This window comes from Semicossyphus pulcher, unplaced genomic scaffold (assembly GCF_022749685.1).
Source record: "Semicossyphus pulcher isolate SPU_LCO1_2020_fin unplaced genomic scaffold, fSemPul1.0.p SCAF_3, whole genome shotgun sequence".
Taxonomy (NCBI): domain Eukaryota; kingdom Metazoa; phylum Chordata; class Actinopteri; order Labriformes; family Labridae; genus Semicossyphus; species Semicossyphus pulcher.
Window position 1 is genome coordinate 13,276,593 of NW_027211704.1, and position 17,033 is coordinate 13,293,625.

The 17,033-nt window shown below is 40.3% G+C and overlaps 2 protein-coding genes across 2 annotated transcripts; both read left to right on the forward strand.

The window, feature by feature from the left end:
- The first annotated feature begins 116 nt into the window (after positions 1–116).
- On the forward strand, positions 117–5,546 carry LOC138605834 (ADP-ribosylation factor-like protein 8B-A). Its single transcript, XM_069678288.1, has 7 exons — positions 117–349; positions 2,770–2,850; positions 2,963–3,036; positions 3,128–3,221; positions 3,331–3,398; positions 3,775–3,845; positions 4,629–5,546. Exons 1-7 carry the CDS (start codon positions 131–133, stop codon positions 4,676–4,678), a joined length of 657 nt encoding a protein of 218 aa, XP_069534389.1. The 5' UTR covers positions 117–130; the 3' UTR covers positions 4,679–5,546.
- A 989-nt stretch (positions 5,547–6,535) lies between these two features.
- On the forward strand, positions 6,536–16,559 carry edem1 (ER degradation enhancer, mannosidase alpha-like 1). The gene is made up of 12 exons (XM_069679090.1): positions 6,536–7,123; positions 8,862–8,934; positions 9,548–9,651; positions 9,832–10,003; positions 10,126–10,309; positions 10,413–10,587; positions 10,969–11,089; positions 11,192–11,362; positions 11,449–11,522; positions 11,608–11,704; positions 13,898–14,083; positions 14,180–16,559. Exons 1-12 carry the CDS (start codon positions 6,654–6,656, stop codon positions 14,267–14,269), a joined length of 1,917 nt encoding a protein of 638 aa, XP_069535191.1. The 5' UTR covers positions 6,536–6,653; the 3' UTR covers positions 14,270–16,559.
- Positions 16,560–17,033: the final 474 nt, after the last annotated feature.

The following is a 17,033-nucleotide window of genomic DNA, read 5'->3' on the forward strand; positions in this document are numbered from 1 at the left end:
GTCTGTTTCGTAACCAGTGAAACACTCCACACAGAGGCTTGAACTAGAGTGTGAAAATGGGTGTACTTCCTTCCTGTGCCTGTTGGGGGGTTCAGGGCTCATTTTGGCAGACTGATCATATGACAGCTGTATGCGTCCCACTTCCCTTCCCCGCTGGAAAACGCCACATCTGACAGGGAGGGAGAAACAGACACAACCACAGGGGAGTAAAAACACCGACCTCAAGATGCTGGCACTAATAAACCGGCTTTTGGACTGGTTCAAGTCTCTGTTTTGGAAGGAGGAGATGGAGCTGACGCTGGTCGGCCTCCAGTACTCGGGGAAAACAACATTTGTAAACGTGATCGCTGTAAGTCTTCAGCTGCTAGCCACCTTGCTATGGAGTAGTGCTAATATCATTAGCCTTAATAATGGGATAACAGTTAGTCAGCTGGGTGTGTGCTAACGCTTGCACTGTCTGGTTTTCGGGTCCAAAAAGATGTCTGTTAAGACCGGTGCACCTATAAAAACAGACCTGAAATCGAGTCACTGTCATTGTTTGTTTTCTGTCAACAAGTCAGCTGAGCTAACTAGTTAGCTGCTGGTGGTGGCTAGTTTTTTGCTGTGTTATGATTGTGCAGCATGCTAAACACAAACGCAGTATTTGCTGTCAAACTGTGGGATAATTTCAATATTACACCTTTCAGCGATTTTCAGCCACCAGACACTTTAAAACATGTTGACCATTAGCCTGTAACAGTTGCTTGAGTTGCCAGCCAAACACACATTACAACATAATGTGTGGGTTTTGTACACGTCTCCTGCAACAAGTTGGAACCGATCTACACAACAAACATTTAAGAGCAGGTTTTAAAGAGTGCAAAGCCTGAGTCAGTTATTGTTTTTAGATTTTACATCTATTATTTGACCGTATTTGTAAAATGATCCGTTTCTCAGTTGTTGATGTTGATGCCTGACTGCAGGTGCTGCATGACAAGTGACATTCCTTCAAGATTTACAGTTTGAAAGCTTTGTTCAGATAAATGTAGCATATGACAGAAACGGAAGTAAATGTTCTTTGTTATCATTTCTCATGACTCTCTTACTGCTACAGCGTGAGTTACAAACAGCGGTAAACTAACAGATTGCATGTTTTCCTGTGTGACCTCCTGTGACTGAGGCTGGAGAGCATCTATTGGAGGCAATTCTCTTGCGCAACTCTGCAGGTTTCTCAAAACTGGTGTCTCTGGTTGAGCAATTTTTATTGGCTAATAACTGGACAGCAACAGAGTTTTAAGAGGTACACCTCTTATGACATTTTACACCTATTACTTCAAGCTCTTCCTGACAACTTATCATATTTAAATTGAATGGTGCTTCATGTGGTGTGCAGAGAAGAATAACAATATTTAAAACCTGAAATTCATGATATTGACCTTTTCGTTTAGTGGTGCCAAAGTCAGCAGAGAATTAATAATGTTAGACGAAGAGAAGTCAAGGAATTATTTTCTTCTTAGTTGTGCATCAAACATTTTAAGACCTTTCCTATTTGTGCCCTGTTTTGTCCTCTTATTTAAATCTGTGAAATTCATCTGGACATTTTTCATTTTTAAAGTCAATTTTTTTAAGTTTTCGAACTGGATTGACAGAATTTAGCTTTGCTTTGATATCAGCAGAAAGGTATCTTCACAAAAGCTGAAACAAATAAGCAAATCTGTGTTTTATATCAGTGAATATCTTTTATGTTTGGGATTGGATTGACATTATCTTGGGCTTCAGTGCAATGCATTTATCACTATATTTATACATCTAATACACCAAACAACTAATTTATTAATCAAGAAAAGTATTAGTGTATTTATTGATATTGAAATCTTGAATAACACAGTAACATGTAGCTAACTTATGCGCCACCAGTTTGTGTTTATTGTGCATCTAAGTTTAAATGTAGAAGAAAGTAAGTCTTAACAGAAGCAGAAAGTTTGTGAAAATGCATTTCAGTACTCTCGGGTGGCAGCTCAGAGGCCCTGTGTCTGAAGAGGAAGTTAGGTTTGGGGTTGGAACATATCTCGGTGCTTCCTTCACAGTGTAGAGATGAAAAAACTGCGCTCTGCCAGACAGTGAATAGTTGTAGCGAGGCTTGTTCCTCCTCCTTCCTTAGTCATAAGACCGCCGCACTCATTTCCACTTAGCTTCGTCAGGTGACTCCGGCTAGTCATGTGCTGAGAAATGTGTGGACAGCAGACAGTTCATGCTCAAAGAGGGCAGTAAGAGAAGAAATACAAACAGCTAGTGTGGTCTGATGTTAAAGGGGAAGGCCGATGTTTCTGTGTGCTGACGTGGATTTTTTCTTCCCACTCCAGTTTTCACTCATGAAAGCTTGTTTGTCGTTTAGGTGAAAAATCAATTTTATTCTGTTTGTTGTTTTGGAATCGTTAGTTCTGAGTTAACAACAACCAGTCGCTGTCTTTTCATAGTTACACATACTAGATTTCTAGATTGCAGCTTGTTGTTTATAACATTTCAATCTTAAGCAGGATTTATAAAACTAGCGGGCAAGCAGCATTTAATATATATAACATGTTTTATTATAATGGCAAACAGCTGTACACGTCTCCTGCTGTTTTCTCATTGGAAACCCCAATTTATACTGTAACACGGATGTTTGATACATTATAATGTAAGCCTAGATTATAATCGTGGACATGCGTATGCCTGTCCCATCACACACATTCAGTGCAGGAACATTTTTATCAAAGAAATGTCTTCTTCTTGTGTCTTTCCTTTCAGTCTGGGCACTTCAGTGAAGACATGATCCCTACAGTCGGGTTCAACATGAGAAAAGTCTCCAAAGGAAACGTCACCATCAAGGTATTTTAATCTCCCTGCTGTTATCACAGTGTAATAAAGGGAGGCAATTATTGCAGTCTTGATGACATTTAATACTGGAATATTGTGTAATAATGTGCCCTTAATTCTGCAGATCTGGGACATAGGAGGGCAGCCAAGGTTCAGGAGCATGTGGGAGCGGTACTGTCGGGGAGTGAATGCAATCGTGTGAGTATAATCCCAGTTTTGATTCTTAAGTTAAAACAACTTAGAGGAAGGATGTTTAAATACTCTTCCCTCTCTGTTTGTTCGTTTTTAGTTACATGGTTGATGCAGCAGATCGAGAAAAGGTGGAGGCTTCCAGAAATGAGCTTCATAATTTATTAGACAAACCTCAGTTGCAAGGAATTCCTGTAAGTTTCCTCCTGAAACCATAATGTGTGATATCTGTACCAGCTATGTGTGGGCACAGTACATGATGACTTCCTGCAGGCACCTATTCTAATTATAATGTGCTTGTAGGTTTTGGTACTCGGTAACAAAAGGGACCTACCCACTGCTCTAGATGAAAAGCAGCTCATTGAGAAAATGTGAGTATGAAAAGTGATGCACTTTCCTATAAGTTCTTCACTTGATGAATGGGCGGTTCTGTCATATACTATTGAACTATGAACTCGTATGAACTATGCAGTCCAAGTTCTGTATGTTATGAAAATGTCTCTATCTATCCTTGTTTAGAGTGTAACAAGTCTGCCTTTTGTATATTAATATTCACTAGTTATATCTGGTGTTGTTTGTTGAACCATGTGTGTAATACTGATAAGTTTAAAAACAAACAAACAGCCTTCATTTCTTGTTCAAAACAAGAAGTTGTAGTTTACCGTAAGGAACTGGCTCCCTCTGCTGTCAAGTCAGAAAATAGCAGAGAGTTGAGCGCAGCTTCATGCACCTTTTTTCTCTTCCAAGGAACCTGTCAGCCATTCAGGACCGAGAGATATGCTGCTACTCGATTTCCTGCAAAGAGAAAGACAACATTGGTGAGTTTCAGTTAATCACTGTGGTGTCATTTTAGGAGTTTCAGTTATACTCGATGGAAATCTGTGACCTCTTGCTGTCCAGCTCTAAAAATCCAAATGAGTGTAGAAACAAGCTTATAAAACTTTTGATATGTTCATCGAAATTAAACTTAAATTCTTACTCTTTGCTCATTAAAGCCCCTCATTAACTTCCTGTTCAAGACAGGATTATTACGCCTCTGTTACACCTCGCTTTCTATGTAAAACGCACAGAGGCTGAATGGTGGGGCGAAGTTGTTCCGGCTCTGAGCCGGCATTGGAGGTAGTAACAGAGGTGAAACAGCGTCAGAAGTGATAAGATTTTGTTGGTTTAAAGTCAAAGGTCAAGATCAATGTCACATCACATCCATCTCAGTCTTGTGAACTTTATACCTGAGCAACGCCTGGAGGGAGATATGTAACATCTATTTCACACTGTTTTTTTGTATGAATCTATAACATTTATTGAGTCATTTGTCTTTTACTTTAGCATTATATTTGACTTGTGATGGAGAGCATAATCACAGATTTCTGTGGTTTCATTGTGTAACTCACTTCTGACACCACACTTGAGATAACGTGCAGTTTAAGTGAGAGGAATTATTACTGCCAGTGTTTAATGTCTTTATAATTGTATTAATAAATGGGGTTCTGTGAATCTAAATATGTACCAAAATCGTATCTTGTCCTGCTGCTGGTGAGTTAGAAACATCTGACATACAATGCAATACTCAGACTGACCCTGTAATGTTCCTTTGATTCCAGATATCACACTTCAGTGGCTCATCCAGCACTCAAAATCCAGGAGGAGCTGAAAAAGCAGGAGTTGTTTTCCAGCTGTGTTTGCCATGTTACTGTCATGCCACACCCCCATCACTCTGCGATGATGTACAGTCTTCTAATCACATGCTGCACTGTTATGCTCGTGCCACACAACTTTCCCCCACTTTTTACCATGTGATGTTTTCACACACCCAAAGGATGCACTACTAGAAATGTGATTCAGAGTCCAAATTTAAGGAATGAGATTGGCATTATACATCCTGCAAAGCTGTACTCTGCTTCAACTTGCAGTAAGAACATGATTTCTGATCTACCTTTATCATTCAGGCATTACCCGATAGATCATACCCAGTGGTTTATAACACTAATCTTGGGTAAAGAAACAACATCCTCTAGAAGGAGGCCTAAAATCACAAAATGATGTCCTTCACACAGTCAGACATGATGCCAGGACACACGCAGGTTTTCCCATTCCTGTCACCTTTTGCTTGGTCATGTTTTCTTCTTTCAAGAACTGTTGTTATAGAAAAGTGCGCATTTAAGGAAGTAATCTGAAGCAGGTCTGTACAAATATCAAGCTAGTATGATTTTTACTGATGTGAGATGTATGTGTATGAATATATGATTCTATTTAAAGTCTGATTGTACTAGACGTAAAGCTGTACAGGATTGTGTGGTTCATGTTGGCCCCTGTTTATCAGACGCCTCGGTGGAATGATGTCCTTTGCGCTGCCTGGAGGCTGAGAGAGCAGCAGAATTCAAAGTGCCTTTTGCAATGTCTCTCATCTGTGAAGCAAAGCAAAGCAGCGTGCAAGGTGTGCCTACCTGGGCAGAGTAAAAAATAAAAAAAAACACCACTTCAATATATTCAACAAATAAAAAGGCATGCTTTTTAATTTAGACACTGTTCTGTTATTTGTTCACCAATCTTCCAACATTATCACTTTGTATACACATTTGGAGAAGTGATTGTAATGGTACTGAGAAGGTATTTATTTTTGTTGTTGCAGCACTTAAACCTATTTTGATTATATCATTAATACTTGTTTGGGGGGTTTTGAATTAAGCTTTAAACGTTCATTTGTGTTAACAGAATATTGAACTAGGGTCTGGGGGAAAAAATGCATCCTTGAAAATATCCATCTCCAATTAATCTAAAATCTGAGATTAAGGCATGGCTGTAGGAGATGATATTAAGAAGCTAATTAAAGTTCAATATGTAATGTACACAGGTGAGACTTGGAAACTCAGATTTTCCAGTGCAAAATGCTGAAAATAGACTTCATATTTAACAGGATATAATAAAACTTAAAATATGTGCATATTTAGAGATTCTGAATGGTTCAATTAGATTTTAATAAGGCAAGTGATTTTTTTAGTAAGTTATGTAAGTATTTTACTCCTGTCTTTGACAGCTACTCAAAAGGTTTCGTTTTTAATGGCTAATAACTGATCCATACAGCTTGAGTAAATGATTTATCAGCCATCAATAAACCCAGCACTTAAAGTCAAAGTAAAAGGTATTGCCAAAATTTCAAATTTCGCAGATTTGACCTTGTTTTAAAAAAAAATCGTTTTACTTAACATTTGCGTTTGTAGCTTAAGATCCTTTGGGACCTAAATATAACCAAATTTAGTGTTTCTGTTTTAAAGCTAAGCTCCCCTGAGTTTCACTCTTGTGGCCGGTTCCTATTGGTGCAGAAGTTAAAGTACGACACGTCATGAATGCCACGAAACGAAATCATGAGATTGACAGCTATTAGGCCAATCACAGAACGATCCCGCATCAGTTTGTTAGATGACGACACAAGGGAAGACCCAATCACATCTCAGAATTTCTGTTCAGGCGGGTCTGTTGACAGGAAGCGTGTAAGGCGGAATCACTACAACCAGCAACAGCCCTCTCTGTGCTTGTAGTTCAGCCTGACAAACAGGATTTCATATTCGTTCACCCCTCGGAGGCGTGTGGACTTGAATTATGCGTTTTAAGATCGACCCGGATCAAAGATGCAATGGAGGTCAATAGTAGTTGGTCTGGTAGTATTGAGACTCTCCCTCAGCTGTGTGCTGTGGCTAGCCTTCGGACTCGGTCCTAGCGTTAGCTGGGGGTTTAACTTCCCCCTCGGTTTCAGTTTGCACAAATTAGACTTGTTATTCAAGGAGGAAAAAGGGACAGACCCGGCGGGAAACTCGTGGTCTCAACGAATACAAGGCCCGAAATATGAAGAGAGGGAGAGCACCTGTGCAAAGGTGGGAGAGGAGTCACCCACGAGATCCTACCTGAGCTTCTTCGATGGCAACAAGGACGAGTACGTGAGGAGATATAGCTCCTTCCCTGACACGCTGAGGGAGAAAATGAAAGGCATGGCCAAAGAAATGTTTTATTTTGGATATGACAATTACATGAAATATGCCTTTCCTGAGGACGAGCTGAACCCTATTGACTGTGAGGGGAGGGGACCAGACGTGCTGAACCCGTGAGTCATTCAAAGCCGGTTACCTGGACTGGCAGGCGGTCATTTACATCTTAACTGTACCCTGCACTGTGCTATTTGCATTTGGTTTGGAAGCATTTGAGCCAGCAGTGTAGAGTTTCTGGAAATGTTTGATTTAATTAGAATAGGAAGATATGTAATCTAATGAAGGTAGAGGTGGAAAAATATCAGAACTGCAATAGTCAAATTATTGCTCAATCTGCTGATTATTTAATCAGTTCATGTCTTGATCTATTTAATGCCAGAATATAGAGAAAAATACCACTATATTCCCATTGGCCAAGATGACAACTTAGAATTCCTTATTTGACACGACCCAAAGTTCAAGATAACCTGTTAAGTAGGCTATCACAAAGAAAGTACGAAGAAAACAAGCAAAGAATCAAATTTAGTTTATTTCCTTAGCTGAAATATTTCTTCAAATTTGAATTAAATTATTGTTTATCAGAATAGTTGGCAATTAAATCTTGATAACAGATTTCTCTCTCAAGATATTAGAAACATCACACTCAACCAAAGTCAAAAAAAAGGAAGCCGTTTATTTGTTTTCGACTTACCGTCAAAGTCCAGCAAGCACAAGAAGTTTTTGCATATCCAAATCAATCAGCTTCTGAACTTCTTGTCTTTCAGTTTTTCTGTTCTTCACAGTTGAAAATATGCACCTGCAAGCTTTTTGTCCACATGTGAAACGATGGCTGAAACATCTGTGCATTTTATTCCCCTGTGCTGAAGACTGAAACTGAACAGTACAATTACAATAGTGATGTCTTATTCTGTCAGGGTCCGCTTCTGTTCAGTTTGTATATAAGATGAAACTAATTCATCTAAAATGTGTAATAGGGAAAAAACTACAACTACGGTTAAGATATGTTACATCGGCTAACACAACAAGTTTATTCAGTTAGCTGATTTTCTCCTCAGCCTTGGTGGTATCAATCCATGCAGGTAGTTTTTGTTGTCTTTTTTCAAGGTTTTGTGATCTAACCCTAACCTAAATACCCTGCATTATCTTTTTGGTGCTAACAGCATTAGCTATATATAAACTATAAGTACTTTATATAAATAAAGAGATACACCAAGATGATGAAGGCTGTTCTGTGTCAGGCAGGTTATTCTGATATGAAATTGGCCTTCCTCATTCATGAGAGTACATAACTTTGCCAACTGTTTTGATTGTTCATCATTTAAGTCTTTCTTTTTAAAAAACAAAATGCAAACTATTTTTATTTTTCAAGCTTTCAGTTATAATAATTTTCTGCTCTCCTAAATTTAAGTTGTAGGGCAAAAAGAAGTCACATTGGGCATTAAAAAATGTTTTACTTTTTCATAGACCAAATGATTAATCAAGAAATGTTTTTGCATATTAATCAATAATGAAAATAGACATTATTTGCAGTTGTAGCCTGTAGTGTATATAATACGGGAGATCAACAGTCCTTGATCTTTAGATAAGCTTAGGTAAATGTCTCAATACTCTCAGGCATCCCGAGCTGTTTCCAGTCTGGTTTTATAAAGTTCATGAAGGAAGTTCACATTTTAACAGGAAGACTGGAATTAAAACAAACAATGTTTTTAGTGTTTCTGATTTTTCCGTCCAGCCGGTTTGTGTGGAAAATATTCTGCACCCACATCATTACACATTTGTTGTTTTGTCATCTGATCACTCGTTCTCCCTCTTTTGCGCAGTACCAATGATCCCATTTCCCTGCTCTGATTTCAGATCAAACATCAACATAAATGATGTCTTGGGGAACTATTCCCTTACACTGATCGACACCTTAGACACCCTGCTGGTAAGTCACTTACTGTGTCAGCATTTTACACATTTTCCTTTGTCATGACTCTTAAAGACACAAAGTTAGAATCACAAAAATATTGTGCAGGGTTAATTACAATTTGTACCAACATATTAGTTTGTGTGTTATGAAGAAATTCTACATAAATAAGATTGAAAAGCAGCTTAATCCATTTCATTCGGTCTTAACACCTGTTTTGCAAAGAGAAGGGAGCAGTGGTTCCCAACCACTTCCTGTGTTGTACGTTGCATGTTTTCTGCCACAATCAAAAGTTGCACCTGACCTCAGGATGCGCTGTGTTTCCAAACTGCCTGTAGATATGTTTAAACTGTGTCAGCCTTAAAATGACAGTCTGAACTCTGCATCCACAATCCTTAACAAAAGGGTGAAGAAACCACAATGATATCTGTGCAAAATTAAGCAAGTTATTTCTTCTATAAAGTTTTAATTGGACATCTAAAATATTTGATCAGAGTTTCTTTAGAATATTTAACTTCCATAAAAATAAGAAAATGAATGACAAATGTCTGAGGGGCGTTGAGTACTTATTTGCAGCCATATAAGCTTGTTTATAGAGCATACAGAGGTTACATAATGTGTTTCTTTACAGGTGCTCGGCAATGTGACAGAGTTCCAGAGAGCCGTCAAGCTGGTTATAGATACTGTGTCATTTGACAAGGACTCAACTGTGCAGGTTTTTGAGGCGAATATCAGGTACAGACGATGCTGCTTTCTTCACAATCACACCAAAGATGAATAAACCGTTAGATACAGGGACTGATTAGGCAAAAGTTTAAAGTGTGGGCCAAGACATGAAATGTATCGTGTTAAAGCTTATTGTAATGATCTATTTATGTGTGAAACTTTAGTGTAATTCTTCTCTCTTCTTTGCAGGATCTTGGGAAGCCTTATTTCATCTCACATCCTGCTCACAGACCCAAAACATCCATTTGGCAAAGCGGGCTTTGAAGGATACGATAATGAGCTGCTTCACATGGCTCATGACCTGGCTGTCCGCTTACTGCCGGCCTTTGAGAACACCAGCACAGGCATCCCTTACCCCAGAGTGAGTGTTATTATGAGGTAGATTGCCTGTTTGAACACACAAACCGTGTGAGTGAAGCTGCATGGCTCTTTAGAAATCAAGATGTTACTCAGCATCTTTATCTATTTGTATCCTACATCCAGGTGAACCTGAAGACTGGAGTTCCTCCTGATAGCATCAATGAGACTTGTACTGCAGGAGCGGGGTCCCTGCTGGTGGAGTTTGGGATTCTGAGCCGCTTGATTGGTGATTCTACGTTTGAGTGGGTCGCCAGGCGCGCCGTGAGAGCTCTGTGGAACCTGAGGAACAACGAAACCGGTCTTCTGGGTAAGCAGAGATGTGAAGTTGCATGAAAAACGTCCTTTTCCTTGATTTATTTTTTAGCTTTATTTTGATAAATAAGATCAATATTATTTCTGTGATCCTTTAGGGAATGTAGTAAATATCCAAACAGGCCAGTGGGTGGGGAAGCAGAGTGGTCTGGGAGCTGGTATGGACTCCTTCTATGAGTATTTGCTCAAGTCATACATCCTGTTCGGCGAGAAAGAGGACTACAGGATGTTCCAGGCTGCTTACGAGAGCATTCAGAACCACATGAGAAGGGGGTAAGTCCCATACTGAAAGAATGTGGCGCTGTAGATCATGTGCATATGGGTGAAAGGGCACAAGGCGTGTTGGCTTCAGGTGCATCACAGCTATGTGGATGAATCTCTGTTTAGGATCAGCTGAAAAAAAGAGGAAATAAAACTGCTGACGTGTTTCCAGTACTGTTTTTTTCTCACTTAAGGATGTGAGAAACTGGATTCTTAGACTTGTCAGATTGGACATCTGCATTCACTCGTGAATAAACAGCCCGTGAGGAAAGGAATAACCTTCACCTTTCTAGGCAGGAGAATGAAGCGTGGTTGCTTCTGAATGATGAGGATGAAAAAAAAACTCTACATCAAGCTGTCATTAAAAGACCTGTTCTGTGCCTGTTATTCCAGGAGAGAGTCGTGTAATGAAGGAGAAGGTGACCCACCTCTGTATGTGAATGTGAACATGTTCAGCGGGGAGATCATGAACACCTGGATTGACTCCCTTCAGGCCTTCTTTCCTGGGCTGCAGGTGAGATGAAGCACTTGAAGCCCTGACTGTTCTCATATGTAGAAGCTGATCATATACTGTGATGTACGACTAAGAGCAGGCGCCCCCCGCTCTGTGTTCCAGGTGCTGAACGGGGATGTAGATAACGCCATTTGCCTCCACGCCTTCTACTACGCCATCTGGAAGCGCTTCGGGGCGTTGCCAGAGAGATACAACTGGCAGCTGCAGGCTCCGGATGTGCTCTTCTACCCTTTAAGGCCAGAGCTGGTGGAGTCGACCTATCTGCTGTACCAGGTACCACTACCAACCATGGTAGCACAGCATCTGCACTAGTGGTTTGTTTTATATTTTAAGCAATTTCTTTTTCTCTTCCTTCCCAGGCGACCAAAAATCCGTTCTACTTGCATGTTGGGATGGATATTCTTCAGAGCCTTGAGAAAAATGCCAAAGTCAGGTATGGATCATTTAGTGTTTATATTTTTAGGGAGTTTGAAGATGCTTTGTTGCGTCTTCTCTAAGCTGAGCTGTGTTACTTGCAGATGTGGGTACGCCACTCTCCACCATGTGGTGGACAAATCCAAAGAGGATCGCATGGAGAGCTTCTTCCTCAGTGAGACGTGCAAATACCTTTACCTGGTAAGTTACAACCTGAGGACTCAACAATAGAACTATGTTAGAGAGTAATATGAGTACATAAAATAATAAGAGTGTTTTAATTAAAGCAATTGCAAGAGACTAAATGTTATCCCAGATTTAAAGACTGCAGTATGTTAACCCGTACAGTTTCTTACACTGAGCTGTTGTTCATTATAACCTAAACTCACTCAATTCTTATATTTGCAATGATTGCTGTGATGAAAGCAGTAGATACAGACATCTGAGGAGCTGGAAACAGAAGAAACTTAAGGATTAATTCGTTTTAAAATAATTATTAACATCTCTTTGAAACACGAAAACCTAATTAAAAAATTAGAAAAATAAGATTTTTTATTGAATAAATTGTGAAAACATTCAGAGTGTTCAAAGTGATGTCTCTAAGAGATGAATTACATTACATTACGGATATATCACCCAGTCATTGACTGGATACCCTTTTAGCTCCACTCTCCGTCCCAATGACTGTATATATAGATGGACGACGCGTCTCCATCTGCTCTTACTGTGCGAAATTGAAGCCAAAATAGCCCCCGTGACGGGCGCTGCCATGTTGCGCTGGTGACGTCATTTGGAGTCAGAGTTGCGCAGTAGAGATCAGCTGGTGGAGCTGCCGTAGCCACTTCCGCTGACCAAAACACACTTAACTTAGTGAAAAAGCGAAGACCCCGCACGTCAGCGTATTTAACAGCAGAACAGCTTCTTGTGTTGGTCTGAGGTTAACGTTCACAGTTTTGGAAACTTCAGTGATTGTAGCGATTGTTTTGGTTGCGTCTCCTCTTGCGGTTCCTCCTCTACTCTAGTCTGTCAACACAGCTGTCAATCACATGGACGTTCATTGGCATCAACAAACCCCACTGAACTCAAAAAAAGTTTTTGTAGATGTTTTAAAACATTTGTTTGTTTTTAATCCTGACTATAATCCTGGGCTATGATTATGTACGGTGGTTTATTATTCAGTATTTTGGCTTTAAGAAGTAGTTTGTGTACTTCCTGTTTTCTGTTCAAGCAGCTGAACAGAAGATCGGGTGTCTATTTGATGAATTCTATTGTAACAGGACATTTTAACGTCAGGCAAAGAATTAAAAAAATAACAAAGTGGTATCAAAAGCAACACGACAGAATGTGATTGAATCAGAATGTAGATCACAGCTTAAAGGACAGAATCCATGATGCCATGATTCAGAGACTATAAAAGCTCAGACCCAAGTTTGGTTCAGAGTTCACTGAGACATTGGAAGTTCCACATCGTCAAAGTAAGCACACAAGTCAAACAAACCACAAACACTGACCACAATGGAGAACAACTGCTTCGAAGAACAAGAGAACCAGCAGTGGCTGTGAGAGAGAGCAGCTGCAGAGGGAGAGAGAGAGAAGCGGACAGCCTCAGATTTCAGCTGATGAAGTGCAGGGCCAACCTGAAGAAAGCTAACGTCGATCTGAAGCTGCAGAACTACAAGAACCAAGACCTTCAAGTGCAGCTGAAGAAGACCAAGGAACAAGAACGAGGCAATGAAGGTAGAGGTCTTCATCGTCAAGCAGCTCAGAGTGACGGCTGAGAATGACGTCGAGAAGATGGACCATCGCCTGAAGGAGCAGCTCGCTGGAGCGGTGGAGGCTCTCTCAAAGGGAAAAAAGCTGGAGAGCGATCTTCACTTTGAGAGGGCTGAAGCTCAGAAGCTGAAGAAGGAACTCAACGAGATGGAGGAAGCTTTTCTAAAGCAAAAGGAGGAAGCCAAGAAGGCTGTGGAGAAATCCCAGCTGTCCCATCAAGTTGAGCTGGAGGAATGCAGAGCCGAGAACAAGATCATCTCGTCTGCACTGAAAGAGACAAGAGACCTGCTGGAGACTCAGCAGCAGGAGAAGAGCCACCTCCAGGAGGAGATAGAGAGACCCAGAGCCTCCTGTCTCTGCAACACTGGCTTTACTTGACCCAGGACCTGTGGGCTGTTTACACCCTGATATTTAATTTTCTTAGTATATTCAAGATTTATAGTTTGACTCATGTCCCATCTGTTAACATGGAGGAGGCGGGCTTTATGAGCTATACTGCAGCCAGTCAGCAGGGGGCGCTCCAAATGTTTTGGCTTCACTTTTAGGGAGCTGTCATGTCGGCCATCTTTTTATTCAGTCTGTGGTCCATTCTGTCATAAAAACACTTTTGTCACCTTGCAGCTGTTCGATGAGGACAACCCCCTTCACAGATCCGATAACAAGTACATCTTCACCACCGAGGGCCACGTTGTGCCCATAGAGAGGCGCTTCAGGGAGAAACAGTGGAGCGACTTGTTTCCTTGTGAGGATGGAGTACTGACAGAAAGAGAGCCAAGCAGCCAGCCACCATCGAGCAACATGACCAATGTAAGGCCAAACCCAGCTCACTGTTCACCACGTCACAGACGGATCATACTTTAATGAAACCTCAATAAATACGTTCTTTCTTCTGTCGTTCTGCAGTGCAACAGAATCCCAGAGGAGCGCCGCTACACGCTGCCGTTAAAGAGCGTCTACATGAGGCAGATTGACCACATGGTGGGGCTCTTCTGAGTCAGAGGAGAAGCATGTAGTGACACTGGGATGAACAGGCCTTCAGCACACACACAACACGCTCAGGTGCAGATGTTAGCAAAGATCCTTTGTTGGTCAAAGTCCTCGTCCCACCTGTTCTGCTGCTCAGGATCCAGACAGGAAGCTGACACTAAACCTGACCTGAGAAAGCCGATGATTACTTGCTGTATTCATTAAAAGTGTGTGTGTGCGAGTATTTTTGCTCTTAATGTGTCATCATGAAAAGATGAACAATCTTTCTTCAAGAACATGAGGAGTCATGTTTCACTACTTCCTGCTGGTGAAGAATGGAAGTGACTTTAGAATATGGAGCAAAAACGTGTCCTCTGAGGTGTTGGTTCAGGTGTGAGTGTGTGGACAGTGTGTGTGTGTGTGTGTGTGAGATTGTATGATTGTGTGTGTGTGCGTGCATTTGAAGTAACAGCTGAGCTGTGAATCATAATATTGTGTTAATGGGAACAGTGCCATCTAGCCACACACATTTAAATGCATAGCGTATAAAAGCACTCACCTCCGATGATTAGTGCCTCTCTGCAGTGGATTCACTTGACTACATCAGTGCTATTAAATAAGGGCTGCACATTAACGCGTAATAACCGGGAGGTTCAGGAGGACTCTTGCTGTTTTAAGTGCCTTATTTGTCTTGCTCTTGTTGGATCCTGTACGGTGCACACTAGTTATAAATGACATTAAGAAGTATTCTTCTTGTTGATGTTGCACACTAGCTGTCATTCCATGTCGATGTTCTGTGTCACACTGATTCTGACTTCATTTTTAGACACGATGAAACAAGCCATAAAATGTCTTTTTTTGTTCATTTGTAAAATCATGTTTGTTGTAGTACAAGTACAAAGTCTCTACTCCATAGATCATCCTTGTTTAAAGCTGATGAAAGTCCATCTTTTCTGTTTCTTTTTCACACAAGTGCAAATCATCATACTTAATAATTGTCATGTGGTGAGAACTCAGGGTTTAAAGGAAAAACAAAAGTCAGTGAATGCATTCATGAAAAATAAAACTTTCTTTAAATGTTGTTGCCTTCGATGTCTGAGGATAGTCTGAAGTATTTATACTGCAAGTCTTACAACTTCATTACCTGAGGTCAAAGAACATCCACAATAAACTGTTTACAGTCGAACTATTAATATTCATTACTGACCCACACAGACAGAGAAAGTGCGAGATGTCTTCGTCTTCTGGGATCAATTGAAGTCTTTTTTCTGGACTGGTTCAGCCTGCAAGGATGACATCACAGCACTGGCATCGTTTCTGGCTTTGGGAGACAGCTGTTCAGTTTGAGACAGTGTTTGGCTGTCTCAAATGATCTAAAAGGAACATTTCAACATTTTGGGGAATATGCTTATTGACATTGTTTCTTACGGCAACATTCTTGTAGGTCTGAGACTTTTTTCAAAAGTGGAATCAAAATGATCACTGTGAAAACAGCAGCAGTTTCTTGTTTCACAAGGTGTTTGTTGCTCAGAAATTGCACCTCTCGCACACTCAGAGGTTTGGTGTTTATTTTTGTTATTAAGAAGGCATCAAAGTTAATTAGATATGTGTAGATGTCAGCTGTGGCTCAGTGGTGGAATGGATCGTCTTGCATTCGGAGGGTTGGTGGTTCGATCCCCAAATCCCTCAGTGTACATGCCGAAGTGTCCTTGGGCAAAACACTGAATCCCAAATTGCTCCTGATGGCAAAGCCATTGGTGTGGGAATGTGACGACTTTATGTAGCAGCCTCTGCCATTCAGTGTGTGAAAGGGTGAATGTGACATGTTGTGTAAAAGCACTTCGAGTGGTCACAAGACTACAAAAGCGCTATATAAGTGCAGTCCATTTAACATTTACCATAATAATTTAATGAAATGCTCCCCGTCATGGTTAATACCACAAGAAGCTTGTTAGCTTAGCTTAGCTCACAGATGGATTCAGGAAAACAGCTAGCTTGTAAACGAACAAAGATAAACAGTTTAAATGTTTTGAGTCGTAAAAGGTGCTAGTCAGTACATTTAGGTATTTGAACAGAGCAGGCTAGCCGCCTCCCCTGTTTCCAGTCTTTGTGCTAAGCTAGGCTAAAACTGTAGTTTGACATTTTATTGACAAACATGAAGGTAGTATCTATTTTTGTATCTAACTCTCAGCATTAAAGCGAATAAGTGTATTGCCTCAAACTCTGCTTATTTATTCTGTCTGAAATTACAGGGAAAGACTGTCTTAAAGGTAATGACTGGATTCATAACCTAGAAAAGGGAAGCTGAATATTTGAAATCAATAAACAACTCTGAACAAGACGATGCTGTGTTAGTTTTTATTTGTGAAAAATGGAAAACTAAGGTTTCTACAGAAGCTTAAATAGGTTTACATTTGTTGTTCTGTACAGGATCGTCGGCTTAAAGGCCTGTAGATTCATTTAACTTTTAGAGGGGGAGAATTTAAGTATGTTACATCTACCACTAAACAGTGTTATAGATCCACATGGTATCACCACACTTCATGAACTGTCCAATAGAAAACTTTAATTATATACACTGGCTCTTTTCAACTATTGCAGAAAGTTATATTTTCTAACACTTTATTTAAAAAATCAGTTACTGTTGTCGTGTTTCTGTACATGCAAGCCATTTCTATTGACAAGGTCTCTTTAAATCTCTTACAGGTTGAAGTGCGGCTGCAGAACGTAAGGGCCTCCTGTTTTTGCTGTTGGCTGTATACTGAAGCATTAAAATTACATTACATTTATT

Bases quoted from the DNA above. Each gene is read 5' to 3' on its own strand.
- LOC138605834 (XM_069678288.1), top strand. From the start codon at position 131: ATGCGTCCCACTTCCCTTCCCCGCTGGAAAACGCCACATCTGACAGGG. The intron at 350-2,769 runs GTAAGTCTTCAG...CTTTCCTTTCAG, and splicing joins CATTTGTAAACGTGATCGCT to TCTGGGCACTTCAGTGAAGA. The intron at 2,851-2,962 runs GTATTTTAATCT...TTAATTCTGCAG, and splicing joins AAGGAAACGTCACCATCAAG to ATCTGGGACATAGGAGGGCA.
- edem1 (XM_069679090.1), top strand. From the start codon at position 6,654: ATGCAATGGAGGTCAATAGTAGTTGGTCTGGTAGTATTGAGACTCTCC. The intron at 7,124-8,861 runs GTGAGTCATTCA...CTCTGATTTCAG, and splicing joins GGACCAGACGTGCTGAACCC to ATCAAACATCAACATAAATG. The intron at 10,588-10,968 runs GTAAGTCCCATA...CTGTTATTCCAG, and splicing joins CAGAACCACATGAGAAGGGG to GAGAGAGTCGTGTAATGAAG.